Below are 26,301 nucleotides of genomic sequence, written 5' to 3'. Positions count from 1 at the left end.
AGTAATTTTCTAGCAAAAAAAATGATTTTAACTTGAAAACAACAACTGTCAGAAAAAGGTTTAGTGTTTAAGCAATTAAACGTTCCTAATTTACATACAGAAGTCTATTCCTTTGATGTAAAAGTCAAATTGATACAATGTTTAGACTTAAGTTCCACTGACAGAGGCCCAGATTCAGGTAGATCCACGCAATATTTGCGTGGGCAAAGGGCAACGATTTTTGCTCTGCGCCCACGCAAATATTTTGATATGCCCGCGATTCACGGAGCAGTAGCTCCGTAAATTGCGCGGGCGATATGCTAAATAGCCGGGCGTAAGGGTGCCTAATGTAAATGATCCCGCCGGGGGCGGGAATCATTTAAATTAGGCGCGCTCCCGCGCCGAGCGAACAGCGCATGCTCCGTCGGGAAACTTTCCCGACGTGCATTGCGGCAAATGACGTCGCAAGGACGTCATTTGCTTCTAAGTGAACGTGAATGGCGTCCAGCGCCATTCACGAATCACTTACGTAAACGACGTGAAATTTAAATTTCACGAGCGGGAAGGGCGGCTATACTTTAGCATTGGCTGCCCCTGCTACAGCAGGAGCAACCTTGCGCTAAAGTCGCCGTACGGAAACTCTGTACCTTGCGTGCGCAGGGCCCGCGCAACTTTTGTGAATCGGTGGTAGTATGCAATTTGCATACTATACGCCGATCACAATGGCCGCGCCCCCTAGCGGCCAACGCAAGAATGCAGCCTGAGATATGAAGGCATAAGGAGGCTTATGTCTGTCATATCCTAGGCTGCAGTCCGCGTAGCGATGTTCCTGAATCAGGGGCATTCGCTACGCGGGAGCAAAACAGCTATTGCGCCGCGCAACCTATGGTTGCGCGGGCGCAATAGCTTCTTGAATCTGGGCCAGAATGTTTAAAAACTTGGCAGACTGCCCAGACTTTGACTTTTGAGCTGAGAAAAAATTCTTTGCATACCAGAGATCGGGAAACCCTTTGTCAAGATCGCAACGGGAAAAGAATCGCGATAACGATTCTTGACGATTAATCGTGCGGCTCTAACCTATGATAAAAATTATAGACCCTTCACTTCTTTGTAAGTGAGCAAACTACACAATCTGCAGGGGATGGCATCATTATTTTCCCCGCTGTAAATGATATAGCCTCTCACCTTCATCGATCCTCCAGGGCAATAAGATTGATTCTTGAGTCTCCGAGTCCCAGTCCTGGGCCCACTGTAGAAGCAGAACGATCGGCTCATCTTTTACAGAGCACAACGCATTTTGCAGCGCCTGTTCCGCCGGAGTTAGGTCGCCGGTTTTCCAGGGAGGTCTGCAAATAAAACGTCACAAGATATCGCGTTGGTTTTTTCCCCCTCAATCACATCTTTGCACAGCAGGGAAAATTAACCACTTAAGCCCCGGACCAATATGCTGGCTAAAGACCAAAGGGGTTTTTACAGTTCGGGACTGCGTCGCTTTAACAGACAATTGCGCGGTCGTGCGACGTGGCTCCCAAACAAAATTGGCGTCCTTTTTTCCCCACAAATAGAGCTTTCTTTTGGTGGTATTTGATCACCTCTGCGGTTTTTATTTTTTGCGCTATAAACAAAAATAGAGCGACAATTTTGAAAAAAATGCAATATTTTTTACTTTTTGCTGTAATAAATATCCCCCAAAAACATATATAAAAATATTTGTTTTCCTCAGTTTAGGCCGATACGTATTCTTCTACCTATTTTTGGTAAAAAAAATCGCAATAATCGTTTATCGGTTGGTTTGCGCAAAATGTATAGCTTTTACAAAATAGGGGATAGTTTTTTTGCATTTTTATTTTTTTTACTACTAATGGCGGCGATCAGCGATTTTTTTCGTGACTGCGACATTATGTCGGACACTTCGGACAATTTTGACACATTTTTGGGACCATTGTCATTTTCACAGCAAAAAATGCATTTAAATTGCATTGTTTATTGTGAAAATGACAATTGCAGTTTGGGAGTTAACCACAGGGGGCGCTGTAACATTTAGGGATCACTGTGTATGTGTTTACTAGTGTAGGGGGGTGTGGCTGTAGGACTGACGTTATCGATCGAGTCTCCCTAATAAAAGGGATCACTCGATCGATGCGCCGACACAGTGAAGAATGGGGAAGGTGTGTTTACATACGGCTCTCCCCGTTCTTCAGCTCCGGGGAGCGATCGCGACGAAGCGGCTATAAACAAATAGCCGCGCCGTCGTCCCGGATCGCTCCCCGAGGGAACCCGACCGCCGCATGTACCGGGGGGGGGTCCCGATCGGACCCCCCACCCACGTCTAGGCAGGCACGTACAGGTACGTTGATGTGCCTGTCCGTGCCATTCTGCCGACGTAAATGTACATGAGGAGGTCGGGAAGTGGTTAATAACACACAAATGACATTACGTGGGATAGGTGCGGAATCCTCCCGCCGTCCTCGGCGCAGCATTGCACAGCTTTTCTATCTGGTACACGGTACGGATCCTTTCCTGCTCCTCTTCTGAAAAGAGTCCTTTTTGCTGCAGCAGGTTTACCTACAAACAGGAGGAGATGGGGGTCAGACAGCGGTGGAGAAGACGACACGTTCACAAGAAAATACAGAAAAATGGACGCACCAGCAGGTCCCGAACGGCGAGGTTACACGTGTACATACAGATACGGCGCAGCTCGTCCCACACCGAATATCCCTGGAAGAGAAATCAACGTCTAGAATGAGTGAGAGCGCAAAAGCTTTAATCTAATGCACACCTATGGCCATAGAACACGCATATATAGTCATGTGAAAAAGTAAGTACACCCACGGAAGTTGTTAACTTTTTGAACATACACTCACCACATTAGGTACGCCTGTTCAATTGCTTGGGAACACAAATTGCTAATCAGCCAATTACATGGCAGTAACTCAATGAAATGCATCTAGATGGGGTGAAGGCGACTTGCTGAAGTTCAAACCGAGCATCAGAATAGGGAAGAAATGGGATTTAAAGCAGTGTTCAACCCAAAAATGGAACTTCCGCTTTAAGTGTCAGCCAATCAGGGGAGAGAGGGGGCGGGACCAGGTCAGGATCTGTGTCTGAATGGATACACGGAGCTCTGACTCGGCTCGGGTGCCTTCTGTAGCACGCTGCTGGCTGAGGGGCACTCAAAAAGAAGGAGGGGCTAGGAGCAGCAAAGAAGGACCAAGAAGAGGAGGCAAGTATAAAATTTTTTTTTTTTTTTTTAGTTTTTACAATCACTTTAGCCACTTCAGCCCCGGACAATTTGGCTGGTAAAGGACCGGGCCCCTTTTTGCGATTCGGCACTGCGTCGCTTTAACTGACAATTGTGCAGTCTTGTGACGTGGCTCCCAAACAAAATTGGCGTCCTTTTTTTCCCACAAGTAGAACTTTCTTTTGGTGGTATTTGATCACCTCTGCGGTTTTTATTTTTTGCGCTATAAACAAAAATAGAGCGACAATTTAGAAATGTTTTACTTTTTGCTATAATAAATATCCCCAAAAATATATAGTCAGTTTAGGCCGATACATATTCTTCTACATATTTTTCGTAAAAAAAAATGCAATAAGCGTTTATTGATTGGTTTGCGCAAAAGTTATAGCGTCTACAAAATAGGGGGTAGTTTTATGGCATTTTTATTAATATTTTTTTTTTTACTAGTAATGGCGGCGATCAGCGATTTTTATCTGTACTGCGACATTATGGCGGACACTTTTGACACATTTTTGGGACCACTGTCATTTTTATAGCGATCAGTGCTATAAAAATGCATTGATTACTATAAAAATGACTCTGGCAGGGAAGGGGTTAGGTATGTTCCCTGGGTGTGTTCTAACTGAAGAGGGGGAGGGACTGACTAGGGGAAATGACTGATCTTCTGTTCATACATTGGTGCTAGATTCAGCAAGCATTTACGGCGGCGTATCTCCAGATACGCCGCCGTAATTTTAAATCTGCGTCGGCGTATCGTTACGCCGATTCTCCAAGGCAGATACGTCCAAAAAATAGGCTTCCTCCTCCGACGTAACTTGAATGCGGCGGCGTATAATTGTGTGCATTCTCACGCTGGCCGCTAGGGGCGCTTCCGTCGTTTTCGGCGTAGAATATGCAAATGACCTAGTTACACCGATTCACAAACGTACGTGCGCCCGGCGGTAGTTTTTTACGTCGTTTGCGTAAGGCTTTTTCGGCGTACCGTTGCTCCTGCTTCTATGAGGCGCACGCAATGTTAAGTATGGACGTCGTTCCCGCTTCGAAATTTGAATTTTTTACGTTGTTTGCGTAAGTCGTTCGCGAATAGGGCTGGACGTAATTTACGTTCACGTCGAAACCAATACGTCGTTGCGGCGTACTTGGGAGCAATGCACACTGGGATATGTACACGGACGGCGCATGCACCGTTCGGAAAACACGTAAATCACGTCAGGTCATCACACATTAGCATAAAACACGCCCCCCTTCCACATTTGAATTACGCGCGCTTACGCCGGCCCCATTTACGCTACGCCGCCGCAACTTACGGAGCAAGTGCTTTGTGAATACAGCACTTGCCTCTCAAACTTGCAGCGTAAATACGATACGCCGCGGTACAAATGGGGGCGCAGCTACGTGAATCTAGCCCAGTGTATGAGCAGAAGATCAGCATTTCTCTCCTGACAGGACCGGGAGCTGTGTGTTTACATACACAGCTGCCGGTCCTCGCTCTGTAACGAGCGATCGCGGATCGCGCCCACCGGGCACGAGCGCCGGGACCAGGGGCGAGCGGGTGGCGGCGCGCACTCACGCCCCTATTGGCTGATTCGCGAGATTACGTAATATTACGAGATCTCGCGCAGCCGAGCTGACCTGCCGCCTGTAAAACTGCGGCGGCTGGTCGGCAAGCGGTTAAAGGCAATTAAAAAAAATAACAACATTTTACACTTATCTGCTCTGTGTAATGGTTTTGCACAGAGCAGCCCCAATCCTCCTCTTCTAGGGTCCCCCCCACTGGTGCTCCTGGCCCCTCCAACCTGTAGAGTGTCCCCAGAGAAGCCGTTGCTCTGCGAGCATTGCGTCATTGGATGTGATTGACAGCAGCGCCAGCCAATGGCTGCGCTGCTATCAATCCATCCAACCTAGCCAATCAAATGAGAGAGAAGATCACCGCTCAAGGTAGGTCTATTGTAGGGTCGTTTCAACCTAGCCAATCAACGGCCAGACTGAGAACTGAGGGGGATGACAGGGCGAGCGAGGACTTTTGAGGGTCAGGTAAGTAAAACAGGGGCTCGGGGGGGCGTGCTCGCTAACCCGGTCCGAAGCTCCGTTACCGCGCCCGCGGGACCCGATTGCCGCCGGTGTCCCGCGATCGGTCACCAGAGCTGAAGAACGGGGAGAGGTGAGTGTAAACACAGCTTCCCCGTTCTTCGTTGTGGCAATGTCATTGATCGTCTGTTCCCTGATATGGGGAAAGACGATCAATGACGTCACATGTCCAGCCCCGCCCCCCTACAGTTAGAAACACACATGAGGTCACACTTAACCGCTACAGCGCCCCCTAGTGGTTAACTCCTAAACTGCAATTGTAATTTTCACAGTAATCAGTGCATTTTTATAGCACTTTTTGCTGTGAAAATGACAATGGTCCCAAAAATGTGTCAAAATTGTCCGATGTGTCCGCCATAATGTCGCGGTCACGAAAAAAATCCCTGATCGCCGCCATTAGTAGTAAAAAAAAAATTATTAATAAAAATGCAATAAAAATATCCCCTATTTTGTAAACGCTATAAATTTTGCGCAAACCAAATCGATAAACGCTTATTGCGATTTTTTTTACCAAAAATAGGTAGAAGAATACGTATCGGCCTAAACTGAGAAAAAAAAACTTTTTTTTTATATATTTTTGGGGGATATTTATTATAGCAAAAAGGAAAAAATATTGAATTTTTTTCAAAATTGTCGCTCTATTTTTGTTTATAGCGCAAAAAATAAAAACCGCAGAGGTGATCAAATACCACCAAAAGAAAGCTCTATTTTTGGGAGAAAAAAGGACGCCAATTTTGTTTGGGAGCCACGTCGCACGACCGCGCAATTGACAGTTAAAGTGACGCAGTGCCAAATCGCAAAAAGGGGCAAGGTCCTTAACATGCATAATGGTCCGGATCTTAAGTGGTTAAAGGAGTTGTAAAGGAAAAAAAAAATGTGCCTAAAATTAATGTAAGGTAGACAGACAGTATAGTGCGGGGATATGCAATTAGCGGACCTCCAGCTGTTGCAGAACTACAATTCCCATGAGGCATAGCAAGACTCTGACAGCCACAAGCATGACACCAGAGTCAGAAGCATGATGGGACTTGTAGTTTTGCAACAGCTGGAGGTCCGCTAATTGCATATCCCTGGTATAGTGTAATGATTCTGTTAAAAAACGAGGAAATACCTATTAAATTCCTTCATCTATATCACCTCCGGCATTCTAGTTTCTGTTCTCTCATTCACTTCCTGGTTTGCGGCGCTCGTTCATGTAAGAACTACATTTCCCAGTATGCATTGCGTCACGCCCAGTAATTCACACCTCCTTGAAGTCTCTAACACGTAGAGAGCGTCCTGCCGCACAGATGTAGTTCCCAGGAGGGGGCGAGCACGTTACTCACCACCGCAGTACAGCCTCCCGTCACGGTGGTCAGTAACAATCAGACAAGCAGGAAGTGAACAGAACAGAGAAGAAATAGAGCAACTTCTGAGCAAAAACCAACAATGAGGAAGTGAAAAGAGGAATGTCTGCAGGTAAAGGATGCTTATTATGAAAACATTTTTTTTCCTTTAGTAACCCTTTAAGGTCACAAATATTTTTTGGGTGTACTTAATTTTTCATATGACTGTTATATTATGTACAAGTGATGGATAGAATTGCCCATTACTGACCATGTTCTGCAGGAGTTGGCAGGCCTCTGTCACCTGATTTTCCATTAGGCACTTGAACGCCATCTTCAGCCCTTCGCGCTTCATCCATGGGAGGCTGAAAGAATGATGACCCTTCGCACGTAGGAAGGACTGAGCCTCGGGGATACCGTTTGATAGGATGGCATCAGAAATGATACTCTAAAAATATAGGGGAGCAATAATGAATTAGGAGGAGCTAGGGAACGTGGGATCAGGCGTGTCAATGCACAATAAATAACTCCTGATTAGACGTGAGAAGGATAACCGACACAACAGAAGAGCTAAGGCCGTGGACCCTCTCATGCCCAGCGCATACCTCCCAACCTTCCCTAATTTTGCGGGACTGTCCCGCGATTCGCTGTAAATCCTGCAGTCTAGCGAACAGTGCTAGAGTCCCGCGATTCCGCAGCACCCCCACTCCCCCGCGCGATTACCGTGATTTGCGATAAACCCCCCCTCAACAACTCCGATCCATGGAATTCCCCCCCCGCTCAACAACTTTGGTCCGCGGAACACCCCCCCGCTCAACAGCTCTGATCCGCGGAACACCCGGCTCAACAACTCCGAAATATGCCAGCGTACCTCCATAGACATGCTCTCCCACTCTCCGATTCCTCGCTCGGCCTGCTGGACCTTCACAGGAAACGGCTGCTGGTGGAACCTCCTCATGAAAGATCGCAGCTTGTTGATGTATCCACTGAGAATTCCCACACACTTTTCCAGGCCGGGGTCTGGCTCTGAGTAAAGGAGTGGCGAGATGAAATCATCACATGTATAGACATAAAATTATAAAGACACGTACGTATACAGTTGTGCTCATCAGAGGCGGCTCTTTAATTAGGCGGTCGCCTAAGGCCTCGCACTTACAGGGGCCTCGCGGCCACCTAACTTGCCCAATGCATTGCCCCAGTTTTGAGGGAGAGGGGACCCCAACGTTGCAGTGCTCAGGCATCGTCAAGAGCCCTGACTCAGGAGCGCCCCTAACAACCAGTGAATATCGGTGACCCCACCCCTTGTGACGTCAATGACCCAGCATGACCTCATTTAATGACATCACAAGGTGGCCCCCGCCAATAAGGTTTATTAACCACTTGCCGCCCGCCAATGACAAATTGACGTTGACAAAGTGGTTGTAAAATCCTGAGTGGCGATCGTTGTTGCAGGGTGTCAGTCTGACACCCTGCAACACCGATCTAGGTAAAGAGTCTCTCACGGAGACACTTTACCACGTGATCAGCCGTGTCCAATCACGGCTGATCACAATGTAAACAGGAAAAGCCGGCAATCGGCTTTTCCTCACTCGCGTCTGTCAGATGCCAGGAGAGGAGAGCCGATCGGCTGCTCCTCTGACAGGGGGGGTTTGTGCTGATCGATTATCAGCACAGCCCCCCCGAGGATGCCCACTGGACCACCAGGTATGCCACCCTAGACCACCAGGGATGAGAAGGACACAAAAAATGGATGCCAATCAGTGCCGCACTGGATGCCAATTAGTGCCCACAATGGGCATCACTGATTGGCAGGCATTGTTTGGCACTGATTGGCATCCATTAGTACAACACATACGATAGTGCCCCTCTTACGCCCATCCGTGCCCCCTATCAGTGCCCATCTGTGCCGCCTATCCGTGCCCATCTGTGCCGCCTATCTGTGCCACCTATCCGTGCGCCTATCTGTGCCACCTATTCGTGCCACCTATCCGTGCCGCCTATCCAAGCCCATCCATGCCGCCTATCCGTGCCGCCTATCAGTGCCCATCCGTGCCGCCCATCAGTGCCGCATATTAGTGCCCATCAATGCCACCACATCAGTGCCACCTCATCGGTGCCCATCAGTGCCGCCTTATCAGTACAGTACCATCAGTGCCCATCAGTGAAGGAGAAAACGTACTTATTTACAATGTTTTATAACAAAAAAAACGTTTTTTTTCTAAATTTTAGGTAATTTTTTTATTCTTTTTGCAGAAAAAAAATATCACAGAGGTGATCAAATACCACCAAAAGAAAGCTCTATTTGTGGGTACAAAATGATAAAAATTTAGTTTGGGTACAGTGTAGCACGACCGCGCAATTGTCATTCAAAGTGCAACAGCGCTGAAAGCTAAAAATTGGTCTGGGCGGGAAGGTGTATAAGTGCCCCCCGGTATGGAAGTGGTTAAAGAGCAGGATCTGGAGGCCGCCTTGTTAAAGGGGGCTTCCAGATTCCTATAAGCCCCCCCCCCCCTGCCCGCAGACCCCCCCCCCCCCCCCCACAATCACCAGCCAGGGTTGTGGGGAAGAGGCTCTTGTCCTTGAATTATTTTTCCCCATCATGGGAGTGAGTGGGGCCCCATGTCAAGTTTTGCCTAAGGCCTCACAAAGCCTAGAGCCGCCTCTGGTGCTCATAAGTTTACATACCCCGGGCAGAATTTATGATTTCTTGGCCATTTTTCAGAGAATATGAATGATAACACAAAAACTTTTCTTTCACTCATGGTTAGTGTTTGGCTGAAGCCATTTATTATCAATCATCTGTGTTTCCTCTTTTTATATCATAATGGCAACAGAAACGACCCAAATGACCCTGATCAAAAGTTTACATACCCCAGTTCTTAATCCCGTGTATTGCCCCCTTTACCATCAATGGCCCGGATTCAAGAAGCAATTGCGTCTGCAATTGCGCGGCGATACCTCACATGTGGGGTTGTAATGGGAATCACTGTGACAGGTCCTCTTTATGGAGAGATGTGGGGTCAATCTCTCCTCCAGGCTTACAAGCATGAGATCGTGAAAAAAAAACTCACGATCACATGCCGACAGCCGCGATTGCGGCTTTGTTTATTTCCGGGTACCATAACGTCATGCCCGGGCCTCCGACAGTCATAGAGACCATCTGGTCACCAGTCATCTCTATGCTTCCCAGCCAGCGCCGGCCGATTCGTTCTCCGGGGTCCCGATGAAGCACCGGATGGAGAGCCCGGAGAAGCACCGGATGGCGGTGGGAGGGGCCTACAAGAACGATCAGGCAGCGGAACTGCCGCTTTGATCGTTCTTATTGTGCAAAGAATCGGCGGCTGAAGACAGTGATATCTGAATGATGCCTGTAGCTGCCCCCATCATTCAGATATCACCGCACAAAGTCGAGGATGTTATATGACGTCCTCAGGGGACAAGTGGTTAACCACTTCCCGCCCGGTCAATAGACAATTGACATCCAGGAAGTGGTTGCGAAATCCTGACTGGACGTCTATTGACGTCCAGCAGGATTACATGCTGTCGCGCGCCCGTGGGGGCGCGCAGCGATCGGTGATGCGGGGTGTCAGTCTGACACCCTGCATCTCCGATCTCGGTAAAGAGCCTCCGGCGGAGGCTCTTTACCACGTGATCAGCCATGTCCAATCACGGCTGATCACGATGTAAACAGGAAGAGCCGTTGATCGGCTCTTCCTCACTCACGTCTGACAGACGCGAGTAGAGGAGAGACGATCGGCGGCTCTCCTGACAAGGGGGGTTCGCGCTGATTGTTTATCAGCGCAGCCCCCCCTCGGATGCCCACACTGGACCACCAGGAAAGCCCACCCTGGACCACCAGGGAAGGGGGCAGTAAAAAAAAAAAAAATTGAGAAAGATACCAATCAGTGCCCACAAATGGGCACTGACTGGCAACATGGGCACTGGGATAAACAAGTGATGCCCAGCAATGCCCTCAGTGCCACCCCTCAGTGTCCATCAGTGCCACCCCTCAGTGTCCATCAGTGCCACCTCTCAGTGCCCACCCATGCCCAGTGCCCACCTATCAGTGCCCATCTGTGCCACCCATAAGTACCCATCAGTGCCACCCATAAGTGCCGCCCATGAGTGCCCATCAGTGTCGCCTATGAGTGCCCATCATTGCCGCCTATGAGTGCACATCAGTGCCGCATACCAGCGCTGCCTATCAGTGCCCATCAGTGCCGCCTCACCGGTGCCCAGCAGTGCCACCTCATTGGTGCCCATCAGTGCCGCCATATCAGTGCCCGTAATCGAAGAAGAAAACTTACTTATTTACAAAAAAAATAACAGAAAAAAATAAAAACTATTTTTTTTTCAAAATGTTCTGTCTTATTTTAGTCGTTGCGCAAAAGATAAAAACCGCAGAGGTGATCAAATACCACCAAAGGAAAGCTCTATTTGTGGGGAAAAAATGATAAAAAAATTGTTTGGGTACAGTGTAGCATGACCGCGCAATTCTCATTCAAAGTGCGACAGCGCTGAAACCTGAAAACTGGCTTGGGCAGGAAGGTGCGTAAGTGCCCCCCCGGTATGGAAGTGGTTAAATGTATTTCAAACCTTTAATCATTGATATTTAGCAAAGCTTTTGCACAAAATAAATCCCTGATCCTCTTCTTCTGGGTTCCCCCTGCCGACACTCCTGGCTCCTCCTGCATTTTGAGTAAATTTTAGTGCTTCTATGTCTTTATTTTTACAATACAGAAACGAATCTCTAACATTAGTAAATACATTGGGTCAGGTAACGTACCAACCAGAAGATCGCAGAGTGTCACGACCTGACCATTGAGGAAATGGAGGGTTAGCTGCAGGAGATGCTCTGAGAAGTGTTTGCTCTGAGGCTCCTGGTCTGTGCCTTGAATGTAGGAGTAAAGGAGGTCCAGAGCCGGGACAAGATCCTGCACATCTAGGGGAGAAAGTATGAGGTGGGATTAGAGACAAGATGGGGGGGGGGGCGCAGCAAAAACAAACTCTAAAGCCTCGTACACGCGTTCGGTTTTGTCAGCAAGAAAACTGCTGGCAGAGTATACTGAGCGTGTGTACGAGGCTTTGAGGTTTCTCGTCGGGAAATCTGCCCAGAATCTCGACGAGAAAAATAGAGATCCTGCTCTCTATTCTCTTGTCTGGATTCTTGTCGGCCTGTTTCCAGAGCATCTGTATAATTACCTGTCGCCGTGGAAACCCGCGCATGCTCGAAATTACTTTGGCGCATACGCGGTGGATTCCAAGGCATAGGTAGGGTGAAGCAAGATGGCGGCTGTAACGGTATGGCCTGTGGGACCCAGAGGCGCTTGAAGGATATGGGGCACTCCTGTGTCAGCTTCACCAATGACTCTTGGGTCATCCTATGTCCACTAGGGGCATAGGGTGACTGAGAACTGATATCATGGATTACATGAGATGGGACAGTAATGATAATTCATGTATTGCAGGATATCTTGAAATATTACAAGTTGTTCATTCTGAACCCAACAGGTCAATAGAGTGTCTCCTTCAACGTGGAACATAGACTGTTGAGATGTTAATTGATGTTAATCACCTCCAGCTACCTGGCTGTAGTGATGAAAGCTGTGATTGCATTCTATCGTCTATTGTGTTAATTAAGCCTGGCTCCTAAGATATTTCATGGTGCTATGCTAACTAACCCTGTATTGTGTGAAAGTTCTGTGTTGTGAGTTAACACACTCTAAAGGTCAGACGTCTGACTTATGTTCACTAAAGGAATGTGTATTGTGTAGCAGGTGAGAATAGCTTATCGCGGAGTCAGATAGCTGGATTCACGTAGGCGTGCCTAACTTTAGGCGGGCGTAGCGCATCTCATATACGCTACGCCGCCGTAAGTTAGAGAGGCAAGTGCTGTATTCACAAAGCACTTGCGTCCTAAGTTACGGCGGCGTAGCGTAAATGTGCCGGCGTAAGCGCGCCTAATTCAAATTGTGAAGAGGTGGGCGTGTTTTATGTAAATGACCCCACGTAAATGACGTTTTTAACGAACGGCGCATGCGCCGTCCGTGGACCTAACCCAGTGCGCATGCTCCAAATTACGCTGCAAAAACGTATTGGTTTAAATTACGCCCAGCCCCATTTACGGACGACTTACGCAAACGACGTAAAAAATTTAAAATTCGACACGGTTCCGACGTCCATACGCAACATTGGCTGCGCCATCTTTTTGGTGGAATATCTTTAGGCCTGAAAACGCCTTACGTAAACGGCGTATCTTTTTTGCGACGGGCAAGCGTACGTTCGTTAATAGGTGTATCTCGCTGATTTACGCATTCTGGGCCAGATTCACATAGGTTAGGGGATCTTTAGATCCGCGTAACCTATCTGATTTAAGATCCGCTGCCGCAAGTTTTTGAGGCAAGCACTTACCTCAAAACTTGCGGCGGCGTATCGTAAATCCCCCGGCGGAATTCAAATTCCGCGGCTAGGGGGCGTGTAGCATTTAAATCAGGCGCGTTCCCGGGCCGATCAAATAGCGCATGCGCCGTCTGCAAATTTACCCAGCGTGCATTGCGCTAAATGACTTTGCAAGGACGTCATTGGTTTCGACGTGAACGTAAATGGCGTCCAGCCCCATTCACGGACGAGTTACGCAAACGACGTAAAATTTTTAAGTCGCGACGCGGGAACGACAGCCATACTTAACATTGCCTGCGCCTCATAGACCCAGGGGTAACTATCCGCCGGAAAAAGCCGAAAGCAAACAACGTAAAAAAAAGCGCCGGGCGGTCGTTCGTTTCTGAATCGGCGTATCTCCTCATTTGCATATTCGTTGCGTAAATAAACCGAAACGCCACCTAGCGGCCGGCCTGGAATTGCAGCCTAAGATCCGATGGTGTAACACAGTTACACCCGTCGGATCTTAGGCATATCTATGCGTAACTGATTCTCTGAATCAGGCGCATAGATACGACCGGCAGAACTCAGAGATACGACGGCGTATCAGGAGATACACCGTCGTATCTCTTTGTGAATCTGGCCCTCTATGTGTAAATCAGCGTACACGCCCCCTAGCGGCCAGCGTAAATAGACAGCTAAGATACGACGGCGCAGGCGTATCTCTACGTGAATCTGGCTAAGAAAGTCTGTCTAAGATGTGGATTGAGGGGGACTCGTTGCCACCCTTTGTGTGATGTTGTGGGTGGAGTGTGTCATTGCCCCTTTGATTCCTGCAGCATGCTTTCTAACTGTATATAAGAAACCTGAGTCTACCATTAAAGTCCATTCTGTTTGGAACCAGAGAACAGAGCTGTGTCTCATTATTCTGGGGGGAAATCAAATGGGTCCTGTCTGCTGGATTGTGGGGTGTCGGAAGCTGTCTTCGGTTGGTGGAATGGAATATCATAACGGCGTTAGTCCCGGACCGTTACAGCGGCGACGGCATCGAATGTGACGAGCGCACGCTCGGCGTAGTCGATGACGTCACCGCGTTCGTGCCTTTCAGAAGAACGGCGGTTCTTTCGAATGGAGTGTGTGCGTACACTCGGCCAGCAAGAGAAACTTGCCAAGAATCTCGTCAGGAAAAACAACGTTCCCCCCCCCCTCCCCGATGAGATTCTGGGCCACGTGTACGAGGCTTGACTCTGTCATTCCACAGGCTTACTATGGAGGTATTGATCGGACTGCACGCTGCCATCTTCACACGTCAGAGGAGTCAGGATACTTTCTTTGCTCTTCAGGAAGAAATCGACTGTATCCAACTGTCGGTTTTCTAAGCCGGCCTGTAAAAAAAGCAAAGCCGTAAAATTGTACAACAAATCTCCGGTGAAGAAGGACAGGGTTGGTTGAAAATAGGTTAAACCTGCGGCATCGTTACCTCTAAAGTGTGGATGGGAACAGAGCAGCGCCCCCAGTTGTTCAGGTAACACAACGTGTCTGCAGTACTAGCGCTGCCATGAATCATTAAGCGGGTGAGGAACTCATTCTGTGACACAGCGAACAAGACAAGAGACAGACCCTGATCTGATGGGAGGAAAACAGACCGATAAATAAAACAGTGATAAATCCTTCAAGTGTTACTAAAAGGTCAATTATTAACCACTTGAGAGCCGCGCTCTAGACCAAAGACGTCCACAGCACGGCTCTCAACTGCCGGGGGGACGTCCCTGGACGTCCTTTTATGTGCATTCCCCGGGCGCGCAGCGGGGAAACACTGTGCCCGGCGCATCAATGAGATGCCGATGCGCGTGCCTGGCGGCCGCGATGTCCGCCAGGTACCAGTGATCGGCGGTGACAGCAGGGACGTGGAGCTCTGTGTGTAAACACAGAGCTCCACGTCCTGTCAGGGAGAGAGGAGACCGATGCTGTGTCCCTTGTACATAGGGACACAGCATCGGTCACCTCCCCCAGTCAGTCCCCTCCCCCCACACAGTTAGAACACACCCAGGATACACATTTAACCCCTTCCTCACCACCTAATGTTAACCCCTTCCCTGCCAGTCACATTTATACAGTAATTAGTGCATTTTTATAGCACTGATCGCAGTATAAATGTGAATGGTCCCAAAATTGTGTCAAAAGTGTCCGATCTGTCCGCCGCAATATCGCAGGCCTGACAAAAAAAAAAATCGCAGATCGCCACCATTACTAGTAAAAAATAAAAAATAAATCATAAATCTGTCCCCTATTTTGTAGGCGCTATAACTTTTGCGCAAACCAATCAATATACGCTTATTGCGATTTTTTTTTAACAGAAATATTTAGAAGAATACGTATCGGCCTAAACCGAGGAAAAAAATATTAAAAAAAAAAAAAAAAAAAAAAAAATGGGATATTATTATAACAAAAAGTAAAAAAAATGTGTTTTTTTTTTAAATTTCTGTCTTTTTTTTGTTTATAGTGCAAAAAAAAAAAAAAAAAAAAAATCGCAGAGATGATCAAATACCACCAAAAGAAAGCTCTATTTGTGGGGAAAAAAATGATAAAAATATAATTTGGGTACAGTGTTGTATGCCCGCGCAATTGTCATTCAAAATGCGTCAGAGCTGAAAATTGGTCTGGGCAGGAAGGGGGTTTAAGGCCCAGATTCTGAAAGCGCTTACGACGGCGCAACGCCATGTGCGCCGTCGTAAGTCCTAATCTGGGCCGTCGTATCTATGCGTCTGATTCTTAGAATCAGTTACGCATAGATATCCATTAGATCCGACAGGCGTAAGGCTCTTACGCTGTCGGATCTTAAATGCAATTTTTTTTTTCGCCGCTAGGTGTCGCCTCTGTCGTTTTCCTGATCGAGTATGCAAAATACGTGAATTCCCGAATGTACGCGCGGTCGACGCAGTGAAGTTACGACGTTTACGTTGGATTTGCGACGCGTAAAGTTGCCCCTGGGTATATGAGGCACAGTCAATGTTAAGTATGGCCGTCGTTCCCGCGTCGAAATTTGAAAATTTACGTCGATTGCGCAAGTCGTCCGTGAATAGGGCTGGACACCATTTACGTTCACGTCGAAACCAATGACGTCCTTGCGACGTCATTTAGCTCAATGCACGTCGGGAAATTTTAGGGACAGCGCATGCGCAGTACGTTCGGTGCGGGAACGCGCCTAATTTAAATGATCCACGCCCCCTACCCGGATCATTTGAATTAGGCGGGCTTGCGCCGGGGGATTTACGCTACGCCGCTGCAACTTTACAGGCAAGTGCTTTGTGAATCGAGCACTTGCCCGTAAAACTTGCGGCGGCATAACGTAAATGAGATACGTTACGCCGCCGCAGAGATGCAGCGATCTACGAGAATCTGCCCCTAAGTGCCCAGTAATGAAGTGGTTAAAATAATAAACATGTTATACTCACCTGCTCTGTGCAATTGTTTCGCACAGAACGGCCCTAAACGTCGTCTTCCGGAGTCCCCCGCTGGCGATTCTGGTTCCTCATCATCTTCGTGTGCCCTCATAGCAAGCTGCTCCCGAGCTGCGTGTGTCTATAGACAAACATAGAATGGCCCGCCCCCCACTTCCAATAGCTCCTGCTGCTGCCAGAGTCAGGGCTGCTGTTAGAAATCACTGCTTCAGATTTTGAATAGACACAGGAGCGATCTGTACTGATCACTCACTGTGTCCAATTCAGAAAAAGAAGGGGCCGATAAATTACATATTTACCAGCCCCTTCCCCCACTCCCCATCCCCCTGTGTACCTGCAGTAGCTGATGGGAGATGTAAGTTGACAGCACTGCAGGGAGGCCCCCGAGCACACATCGGGGAATCAGATTTGGACAGCACATGGAGGGGGATTGGTACGGCGGGATGGGAGGACAGTTACAGAACAATGCACTGTGTCTGTGTCTCTCCCTCCAGCAGCTGAAAGCCAGTGGCTGGGAGAAGGGGCAGCCCCCCCCCCACCCCGCTTCTCAACTTCAGGCGGCGGCAGCACCCCCCCCCCCCCCCCCCCTCCGGTTCTCTGCTCCAGGGGGCCCATGCCTGAAGCTGTGTAAGGGGCCCCATAGTTCCTGATGGTGGCCCTGTCTCACAGGTCTCAGAAGACAGCAGGGACCAGTGGGATCATGCACCATGACTTGTGCAAGTGCAGTAGGGAACCAGGCTGTGAAGCCGCAAGGCTTCACTTCCTGATTCCCTTACCGAATATGGCGGCGCCTCCACCTCAGAGCCAAGGGACAGATCAGCTTCGGAGGAGGACATCGCGGGCACCCTGGACAGGTAAGTGTCCATATTTTAAAAGTCAGCAGCTGCAGGATTTGTAGCTGCTGACTTTAAAAAAAAACAAAAACATTTTGGCGGAACTCCGCTTTAACCTCTTTGCCACCGCGCCATAGACAAAAGACGTCTACAGTGCGGTCGAGTTGTTCTGGGAGGACGTCCCTAGGACGTCTTTCCAGAATCCTCCTCTCGAGCGCCGGGTCTAGAAGACCCGGCGCATCACAGATCGCGGTAAATTGCCGCTGATAGCGGCCGTTTACCACGTGATCGCTCCGTCAAATGACGGAGCGATCACTTGTAAACAAACCGGCGTCATTCCTCCCTCTCCTCTCTGTACCGATCGGTACAGTGTGAGAGGAGAGGGGGGAGAGCGGAGGCAGCAGCAGCAGCTGCTGTGGCTGGATCTGTGACAAATGCAGTCACAGATCCAGCCATCCCTCCCTGCGCAATACTCTGCAATTACCCCCCATACTCTGCAATACCACCCAATACTCTGCAATACCACCCAATACTCTGCAATACCACCCAATACTCTGCAATACCACCCAATACTCTGCAATACCACCCAATACTCTGCAATACCACCCAATACTCTGCAATACCACCCAATACTCTGCAATACCACCCAATACTCTGCAATACCCCCCAATACTCTGCAATACCCCCCCATACTCTGCAATACCCCCCCATACTCTGCAATACCCCCCCATACTCTGCAATACCCCCCCATACTCTGCAATACCCCCCCATACTCTGCAATACCCCCCCATACTCTGCAATACCACCCAATACTCTGCAATACCTGCTAGTATGACAGAAACGAGAATTTATTTTTTATTTTTTTTACAGAATTTTCAGTGTTTTTTCTTTTATAGCGCAAAAAATAAAAAACCCAGAGGTGATCAAATACCACCAAAAGAAAGCTCTATTTGTGGGAAAAAAAGGACAAACATTTCAGATGGGTACAATGTTGTATGACTGAGTAATTGTCATTCAAATTGTGAGAGCACCGAAAGCTGAAAATTGGTCTGGTTAGGAAGGGGGTTTAAGTGCCCAGTGGTCAAGAGGTTAAGGTAAAAAATGTTTTGGCGGAACTCCGCTTTAAGGTAAAAAACGTTTTGGCTTTAGAAACGCTTTCATTTGAGTCATTTGAGTCATCACTTCCACCTACCATCAACATTGCACCCAAAACATCTACAAATGATACAGTTCCTCGTCACCTACCTGTTATAATTAGACAGGCCTCATCGTCTGCACCATCCACACATAAAGCTTTCCCCAGAGCATGGTACTCAACCACTTGGGTTTCCACGTCCCAGTGGGCCAAGGTGGCGCACCCATCAACATCCGACAGGCTGAACAAGGCACTGGACGAGGGCAAGGACCAGCTGTGAAGTCTTACAGGATCCTTCATATTGTCTGTAGAGATCTTCACCCAGCCGGCTCCCAAAACCACGCAGGTGAGAGCGGCATCAGTAGAGACGGCGCTGGTCGTCAGACTCGGAGTAGATGGGCACACGGGAAATGCTGAAGAACTCTTCGTCTCCTTAGAAAGCGAGGACAGTATGGCATCCCATGACCTATACAGAAGACATGTCAATGGAGAAAGATGGAATCAGAAGGCAGCAAAAAACAAACAGGAAAGAGCAAATTACAGAAAACTGATATTGCAATAATCACGTAAAGTTGTTCTAAAGTGTCATTTATTTTTCCTTAATGCATTCTCTGTATCAAAGTAAAAAAAAAAAAACACCCCCGCTCTTTCCTAGCCCTCCCGTCCCTAAACACCCCCACTCATTCCTAGCCCTCCCATCCCTAAACACCCCCACTCTTTCCTAGCCCTCCCATCCCTAAACACCCCCACTCATTCCTAGCCCTCCCATCCCTAAACACCCCACTCTTTCCTAGCCCTCCCGTCCCTAAACACCCCCACTCTTTCCTAGCCCTCCCGTTCCTAAACACCCCCACTCTTTCCTAGCCCTCCCGTTCCTAAACACCCCCACTCTTTCCTAGCCCTCCCATCCCTAAACACCCCCACTCTTTCCTAGCCCTCCCGTCCCTAAACACCCCCACTCTTTCCTAGCCCTCCAGTCCCTAAACACCCCCACTCTTTCCTAGCCCTCCCGTTCCTAAACACCCCCACTCTTTCCTAGCCCTCCCGTCCCTAAACATCCCCACTCTTTCCTAGCCCTCCCGTCCCTAAACACCCCCACTCTTTCCTAGCCCTCCAGTCCCTAAACACCCCCACTCTTTCCTAGCCCTCCCGTCCCTAAACACCCCCACTCTTTCCTAGCCCTCCCGTCCCTAAACACCCCCGCTCTTTCCTAGCCCTCCCGTCCCTAAACACCCCCACTCTTTCCTAGCCCTCCCGTTCCTAAACCCCCCCGCTCTTTCCTAGCCCTCCCGTCCCTAAACACCCCCACTCTTTCCTAGCCCTCCAGTCCCTAAACACCCCCACTCTTTCCTAGCCCTCCCGTCCCTAAACACCCCCACTCTTTCCTAGCCCTCCCGTCCCTAAACACCCCCACTCTTTCCTAGCCCTCCCATCCCTAAACACCCCCACTCTTTCCTAGCCCTCCCATCCCTAAACACCCCCACTCTTTCCTAGCCCTCCCGTCCCTAAACACCCCCACTCTTTCCTAGCCCTCCCGTCCCTAAACACCCCCACTCTTTCCTAGCCCTCCCATCCCTAAACACCCCCACTCATTCCTAGCCCTCCAGTCCCTAAACACCCCCACTCTTTCCTAGCCCTCCCGTCCCTAAACACCCCCGCTCTTTCCTAGCCCTCCCGTCCCTAAACACCCCCACTCTTTCCTAGCCCTCCTGTCCCTAAACACCCCCACTCTTTCCTAGCCCTCCCGTCCCTAAACACCCCCACTCTTTCCTAGCCCTCCCATCCCTAAACACCCCCGCTCTTTCCTAGCCCCCCCGTCCCTAAACCCCCCACTCTTTCCTAGCCCTCCCGTCCCTAAACACCCCCACTCTTTCCTAGCCCTCCCGTCCCTAAACACCCCCACTCTTTCCTAGCCCTCCCGTCCCTAAACACCCCCACTCTTTCCTAGCCCTCCCGTTCCTAAACACCCCCACTCTTTCCTAGCCCTCCCGTCCCTATCGATCGAGTGATCCCTTTTATAGGGAGACTCGATCGATGACGTCAGTCCTACAGCCACACCCCCCTACAGTTGTAAACACACACTAGGTGGAACATAACTCATACAGCGCCCCCTGTGGTTAACTCCCAAACTGCAACTGTCATTTTCACAATAAACAATGCAATTTAAATGCATTTTGTGCTGTGAAAATGACAATTGTCCCAAAAATGTGTCAAAATTGTCCGAAGTGTCCGCCATAATGTCGCAGTCACGAAAAAAAAACGCTGATCGCCGCCATTAGTAGTAAAAAAAATAATAAAAATGCAATAAAACTATCCCCTATTTTGTAAACGCTATAAATTTTGCGCAAAACAACTGATAAACGATTATTGTGTTTTTTTTTAACAAAAATAGGTAGAAGAATACGTATCGGCCTAAACTGAGGGAAAAAAAAAATTATATATGTTTTTGGGGGATATTTATTATAGCAAAAAGTAAAAAATATTGCATTTTTTTCAAAATTGTCGCTCTATTTTTGTTTATAGCGCAAAAAATAAAAAACCGCAGAGGTGATCAAATACCACCAAAAGAAAGCTCTATTTGTGGGGAAAAAAGGACGCCAATTTTGTTGGGGAGTCACGTCGCACGACCGCGCAATTGTCTGTTAAAGCGACGCAGTGCCGAATTGTAAAAACCCCTTGGGTCATTTAGCAGCATATTGGTCCGGTCCTTAAGTGGTTAAGTTCAGCCCTAAACAACGGTCCCAGTTTCTCATGTGGCTCCAACTTCTTCTCAATGGAGTGGCTTTAGGAATCATATGGTACCTGTCCATCCGAAAGCAATGTCCAAGGGGTTGTCCACATACGTCCCCATTGTACAGCTCAGCATCATTTACGAGGGAGGAGTCCAAATGCCGCTGACCACGCCACATGTGTAGACAGAGAGTCGCATCCTCACTGTAGAAAAATAGAGATTATTAATTTGAAACCCCCCCCCCCAAAGTCGGTCTGGCATTAGTGTACTGAAAAAAGGGGGGTTTACCTAAAATTTTTGCTGAGCTTCAAAGGAAGGAAATGAGAGCAACCAGAAGAGACCATCAACAGATCCAGGTTTGGACTGACACGAATGCAATCGAGTGGCGGCGCTGCATCGGAGTCTGTCCTCTCAGGAAGTTCCATAGCAATCGCTGGGCACCCATCTAAAATGTCAAATGCATCTGCACCACCGAGTTAAGGAATCCAGGTATAGCTTACAGCGCCGCTCTAAGCTGAGACAAAGAAAGGGGAGCAGGTAACAGAGAAAGGAAGGAACATCGATCACCGACCCAGCGCATGAATATGTGAATCAGGGCCGGCCCTACCATGGGTCCCAGTTGGTCCATTGGACCCAGGCAGCACTTTGAGAAGGGGATGCAAATTGAACCACGGCCACCTCTCCTCCTCTTCTATTTACCCAGCAAATTGACGACCAAAGTTTTTTTTTTCCAGCAGTTTTGCGTGTCATGATGATAACTGCCCCTATACTACCCCAGACTGCCCCTATACTGCCCTAGCCTGTCCATATACTACCCTAGCCAGTCCATATACTACCCCAGACTGCCCTAGCCTGTCCATATATTACCCTAGCCTGTCCATATACTACCCTAGCCTGCCCCTATACTACCCCAGACTGCCCTAGCCTGTCCATATATTACCCTAGCCTGCCCATATACTACCCTAGGCTGTCCATATACTACCCTAGTCTGTTCATATACTACCCTAGCCTGTCCATATACTACCCTAGCCTGTCCATATACTACCCTAGCCTGTCCATATACTACCCTAGCCTGTCCATATACTGCCCTAGCCTGTCCATATACTGCCCTAGCCTGTACATATACTACCCTAGCCTGTCCATATACTAACCTAGCCTGTACATATACTACCCTAGCCTGTCCATATACGACCCTAGCCTGTCCATATACTACCCTAGCCTGTCCATATACTACCCTAGCCTGTCCATATACTACCCTAGCCTGTCCATATACTACCCTAGCCTGTCCATATACTACCCTAGCCTTTCCATATACTGCCCTAGCCTGTCCATATACTGCCCTAGCCTGTCCATATACTGCCCTAGCCTGTCCATATACTGCCCTAGCCTGTCCATATACTACCCTAGCCTGTCCATATACTAACCTAGCCTGTCCATATATTACCCTAGCCTATCCATATACTACCCTAGCCTGTCCATATACTACCCTAGCCTGTCCATATACGACCCTAGCCTGTCCATATACTACCCTAGCCTGTCCATATACTACCCTAGCCTGTCCATATACTACCCTAGCCTGTCCATATACTACCCTAGCCGGTCCATATACTACACTAGCCTGTCCATATATAACCCTAGCCTGTCCATATACTACCCTAGCCTGTCCATATACTACCCTAGCGTGCCCATTACCTACCCTAGCCTGCCCCTATACTGCCCTAGTCTGTCCATATACTACCCTAGTCTGTCCATATACTACCCTAGCCTGCCCATATACTACCCTAGCCTGTCCATATACTACCCTAGCCTGTCAATATACTACCCTAGCCTGTCAATATACTACCCTAGCCTGTCCATATACTACCCTAGCCTGTCCATATACTACCCTAGCCTGTCCATATATTACCCTAGCGGGCCCATTACCTACCCTAGCCTGTCTATATACTACCCTAGCCTCCCCTTATATTGCCCCAGCCTGGCTATATACTACCCTAGCCTGTCCATATATTACCCTAGCCTGTCCATATACTACCCTAGCCTGCCCCTATACTGCCCTAGCCCCTCTATATACTACCCTAGCCTGCCCCTATACTACCCTAGCCTATCCATATATAACCCTAGCCGAGTGATGGTGAACCTTGGCACCCCAGATGTTTTGGAACTACATTTCCTATGAAGCTCAACTATACTGCAGAGTGCATGAGCATCATGGGAAATGTAGTTCCAAAATATCTGGGGTGCCAAGGTTCGTCATCACTGCCCTAGCCTGTCCATATACTACCCTAGCGTGCCCATTAACTACCCCAGCCTGTATATATAACACACTAGCCTGCCCCTATACCACACTAGCCCGTCTATATACTATACTAGACTGTCCATATACTATCCTAGCCTGTCCATATACTACCCTAGCCTGTCCATATACTGCCCTAGCCTGTCCATATACTGCCCTAGCTCGCCCTTTGGAATTGAACGCAATGGTATGTCAGATCATTTTGCACATAGACAAGGTGCTGTTGCATGTAAATTTACCTTTCCTGATGTTATTTTAGTTTTAATTATCATGATATAAAATAAAGGATGTGGGGGCCTTTTGGTGGGCGTAATTTTTTTTTGGTGGGGTGGGGGGGGCAGCATTTTATTCTTGGACCCAGGCAGCACAATGTCTTGGGCCTGCCCTGATGTGAATGAATGAGGCTCTGTGACCAAGCCCCCTGATGCGCATGGCGAAACCTGTCAGAGGGCGTGTCTAGAGCAGCGCTGGCTGAGGTCACATTCATTCGCATATTCATGCCCTGGGTCAGTGAGCAGCAGTCCTTCCTTTCTCGGCTGATACTGTTAAAGGGATTGTAAACCCTCATGGTTTACATTCTATGGATTAAGGTGAAAAAAAGGTTTTCTTACCTGAACGCTGTCATCCTCCGCCCGGGAACGAGCACGCCAGATCTACCCGGTGTCTCGCGTCCTCGTTGGATAAATTGATAGCAGCACAGCCATTGGCTCCCACTGCTGTCAATCAAATCCAATGATGCGGCCGGGGGGGCGGGGCCCAGTCCTGCATTCTATGTGAATGGACTCGGGAGCACGCCGCACAGGTGCCCACCTTAGCAAATCGCTTCTCGATACTCGATGCGGGGAGGAGCCACCAGCGCCGCTGAGGGGCCCCAGAAGAGAAGGATCAGGGCCACTCTGTGCAAAAAAAACTGCACAGTGGAGGTAAGTATGACATGTTTGTTATTTTAAAAAAATACGAGGGTTTACAACCCCTTAAAAAAGAGAAGTATGGGGTGGCTAATGCTGCATCTGTCCCCCGGCGTCTCTGCGCTGAGAACCGAGCCACCGAACACCGCCGATGGCTCAGTTCTCACTTCTCCCCGAGCGGAGCAATGCCGACTGTCAGTCAGCATCGCTTCTGCTCTACTTCTCATCGCTCATTGGAGCGCTGAGCCGTGGAGGGGCGGGGGAGTGGCCATCTCAGCGGCTCGATGAGACTGCCATCAATCAGGGACAGCTGGCGGATCCCGACTTGGAAGACGTGATGACGCGCTGCCCCGACGGATGGCAGTGACGTGAGCGGACTTCAGACCGCTCTCCTGTCATGGAAGACCCTCCAGTGTCAGGAGAATCCGGTCCCGGCGCGTGCGTGGTGGTGCGCGCATCGGTGGCGCGTGCGGGAGCGCGCGGTGACAGCGTTTGGCGCCAAAACTCCCTATATAAACAGTCTGATCCCTCACCAACTTGCTGTCCAGTCTACAGCGTTTACCTGAAGTATCTGAACCAGTGAACCCATTGTATCCTGATTACCTGACCCGGCTTCCTCTGACCTCTCTTGTTTGCAACCGGCCCCCGATCCCGGCTCCGTCTGACCACCGCACCTGCTCTGCCTTTGCCCGCCTGTTATACCAACCCGGCCTGAACTTTGACTACCCCTTTGGACTTTGCTCTGGTTTTGTTCCTGTCCGTCTGTGTTTGACCCGGCTTGCCTCACCTGCTTGATTCCAGTTCCACAAGTGCCGCACCTCCACTCCAGCTTGGTGCCAGCATCCTGCCAGGACCTTGGTGCTTCATCCTGCTGCCGCTTCCAGCTACTACTCAGCCAACTACTAGGCACTTGTGCCCCTCTGCACTCTTGACCCCCTGTCTGCTCTACCAGGGGCTCCTGAGTCGGAGGCTTACGAGAGGCCGCTCCCTGCACGTTGGGCTCCCATCACCAGGTACGTGACATCTCCGCTGAAAACGGGTCACAGGAGTGCAAAACTAAAAATTGTACTCCTGTGGCCCAGGAGAAGCCCAGCCTAAAAAGCTCAGGCTGGACTTCTCCTTTAAGGAAATTGCGATTATAAGACATTTATTTTACACAGTAAATACAAACGGCCTGGATCAACAACAATAAGTCCCGTAAAGAGGATACAAATGAATCCAAGGCTATCCAGAAGGAAGAGGATTTCATGGCTCAGGCAGACATCGGAGATCCGTTCCGCAGCCTCCGGATCCAGCTCCAGACACACACAAGAGACAATCTTCGGTTTCTGCTCCTTGCCGGTATACCGGAGATGTACGAGCACCGAGTTGCTAACCAGAAGAAGAATGTCACGATCACAGAGGGACAGCAGGCGCACCGAGACCGATGATGGGATACCTTGGGCAAATGAGAAGAGAAGTTGTCACCTTATATAGTGGTTGCAGGCTCCTGGGAGACAAGATATAGTGACTGCAGGCTCCTGGGGAGAGCAGATATAGTGACTGCAGGCTCCTGGGGAGACCAGATATAGTGACTGCAGGCTCCTGGGGAGACCAGATATAGTGACTGCAGGCTCCTGGGGAGACCAGATATAGTGACTGCAGGCTCCTGGGGAGACCAGATATAGTGACTGCAGGCTCCTGGGGAGACCAGATATAGTGAATGCAGGCTCATGGGGAGACCAGATATAGTGACTGCAGGCTCATGGGGAGACCAGATTTAGTGACTGCAGGCTACTGGGGAGATCAGATATAGTGAATGCAGGCTCCTGAGTTTAGTAACACTTTAAGTCCAATGAGGTGTATGCCACCTCATGGACCTAGCTCTTTTATTTACAAACACAGTTTTAACCACTTCCGGACCGCCACATGTATATATACGTTGGCAGA

At 49.1% G+C, this 26,301-nt stretch overlaps 2 protein-coding genes across 13 annotated transcripts in view; both read right to left on the bottom strand.

Moving 5' to 3' along the window:
- KIF23 (kinesin family member 23) overlaps positions 1–26,301 on the bottom strand; it is a 912,882-nt gene that overhangs the window by 198,070 nt on the left and 688,511 nt on the right. The gene's annotated exons all lie outside the window — the stretch shown is intronic.
- The window catches only part of SPG11 (SPG11 vesicle trafficking associated, spatacsin), a 147,984-nt gene that overhangs the window by 102,215 nt on the left and 19,468 nt on the right, over positions 1–26,301 (bottom strand). The window contains exons 4-15 of the mRNA XM_040342210.1: positions 25,583–25,810; positions 21,460–21,634; positions 21,243–21,374; positions 18,551–18,906; positions 14,492–14,637; positions 14,279–14,396; positions 11,420–11,575; positions 7,505–7,659; positions 6,905–7,081; positions 2,626–2,697; positions 2,417–2,544; positions 1,165–1,325 (exon numbers count right to left, since the gene is read on the bottom strand). Of these exons, the coding sequence (XP_040198144.1) occupies positions 1,165–1,325; positions 2,417–2,544; positions 2,626–2,697; positions 6,905–7,081; positions 7,505–7,659; positions 11,420–11,575; positions 14,279–14,396; positions 14,492–14,637; positions 18,551–18,906; positions 21,243–21,374; positions 21,460–21,634; positions 25,583–25,810 (2,004 nt within the window). The remainder of the gene's footprint in view (positions 1–1,164; positions 1,326–2,416; positions 2,545–2,625; positions 2,698–6,904; positions 7,082–7,504; positions 7,660–11,419; positions 11,576–14,278; positions 14,397–14,491; positions 14,638–18,550; positions 18,907–21,242; positions 21,375–21,459; positions 21,635–25,582; positions 25,811–26,301) is intronic.

The sequence above is a fragment of the Rana temporaria genome, chromosome 3 (genome assembly GCF_905171775.1).
Source record: "Rana temporaria chromosome 3, aRanTem1.1, whole genome shotgun sequence".
In the NCBI taxonomy this organism is placed as follows: Eukaryota; Metazoa; Chordata; class Amphibia; order Anura; family Ranidae; genus Rana; species Rana temporaria.
Note: the sequence above shows the minus strand (reverse complement) of the source record. Positions and strands in the feature narration are given on the sequence as shown.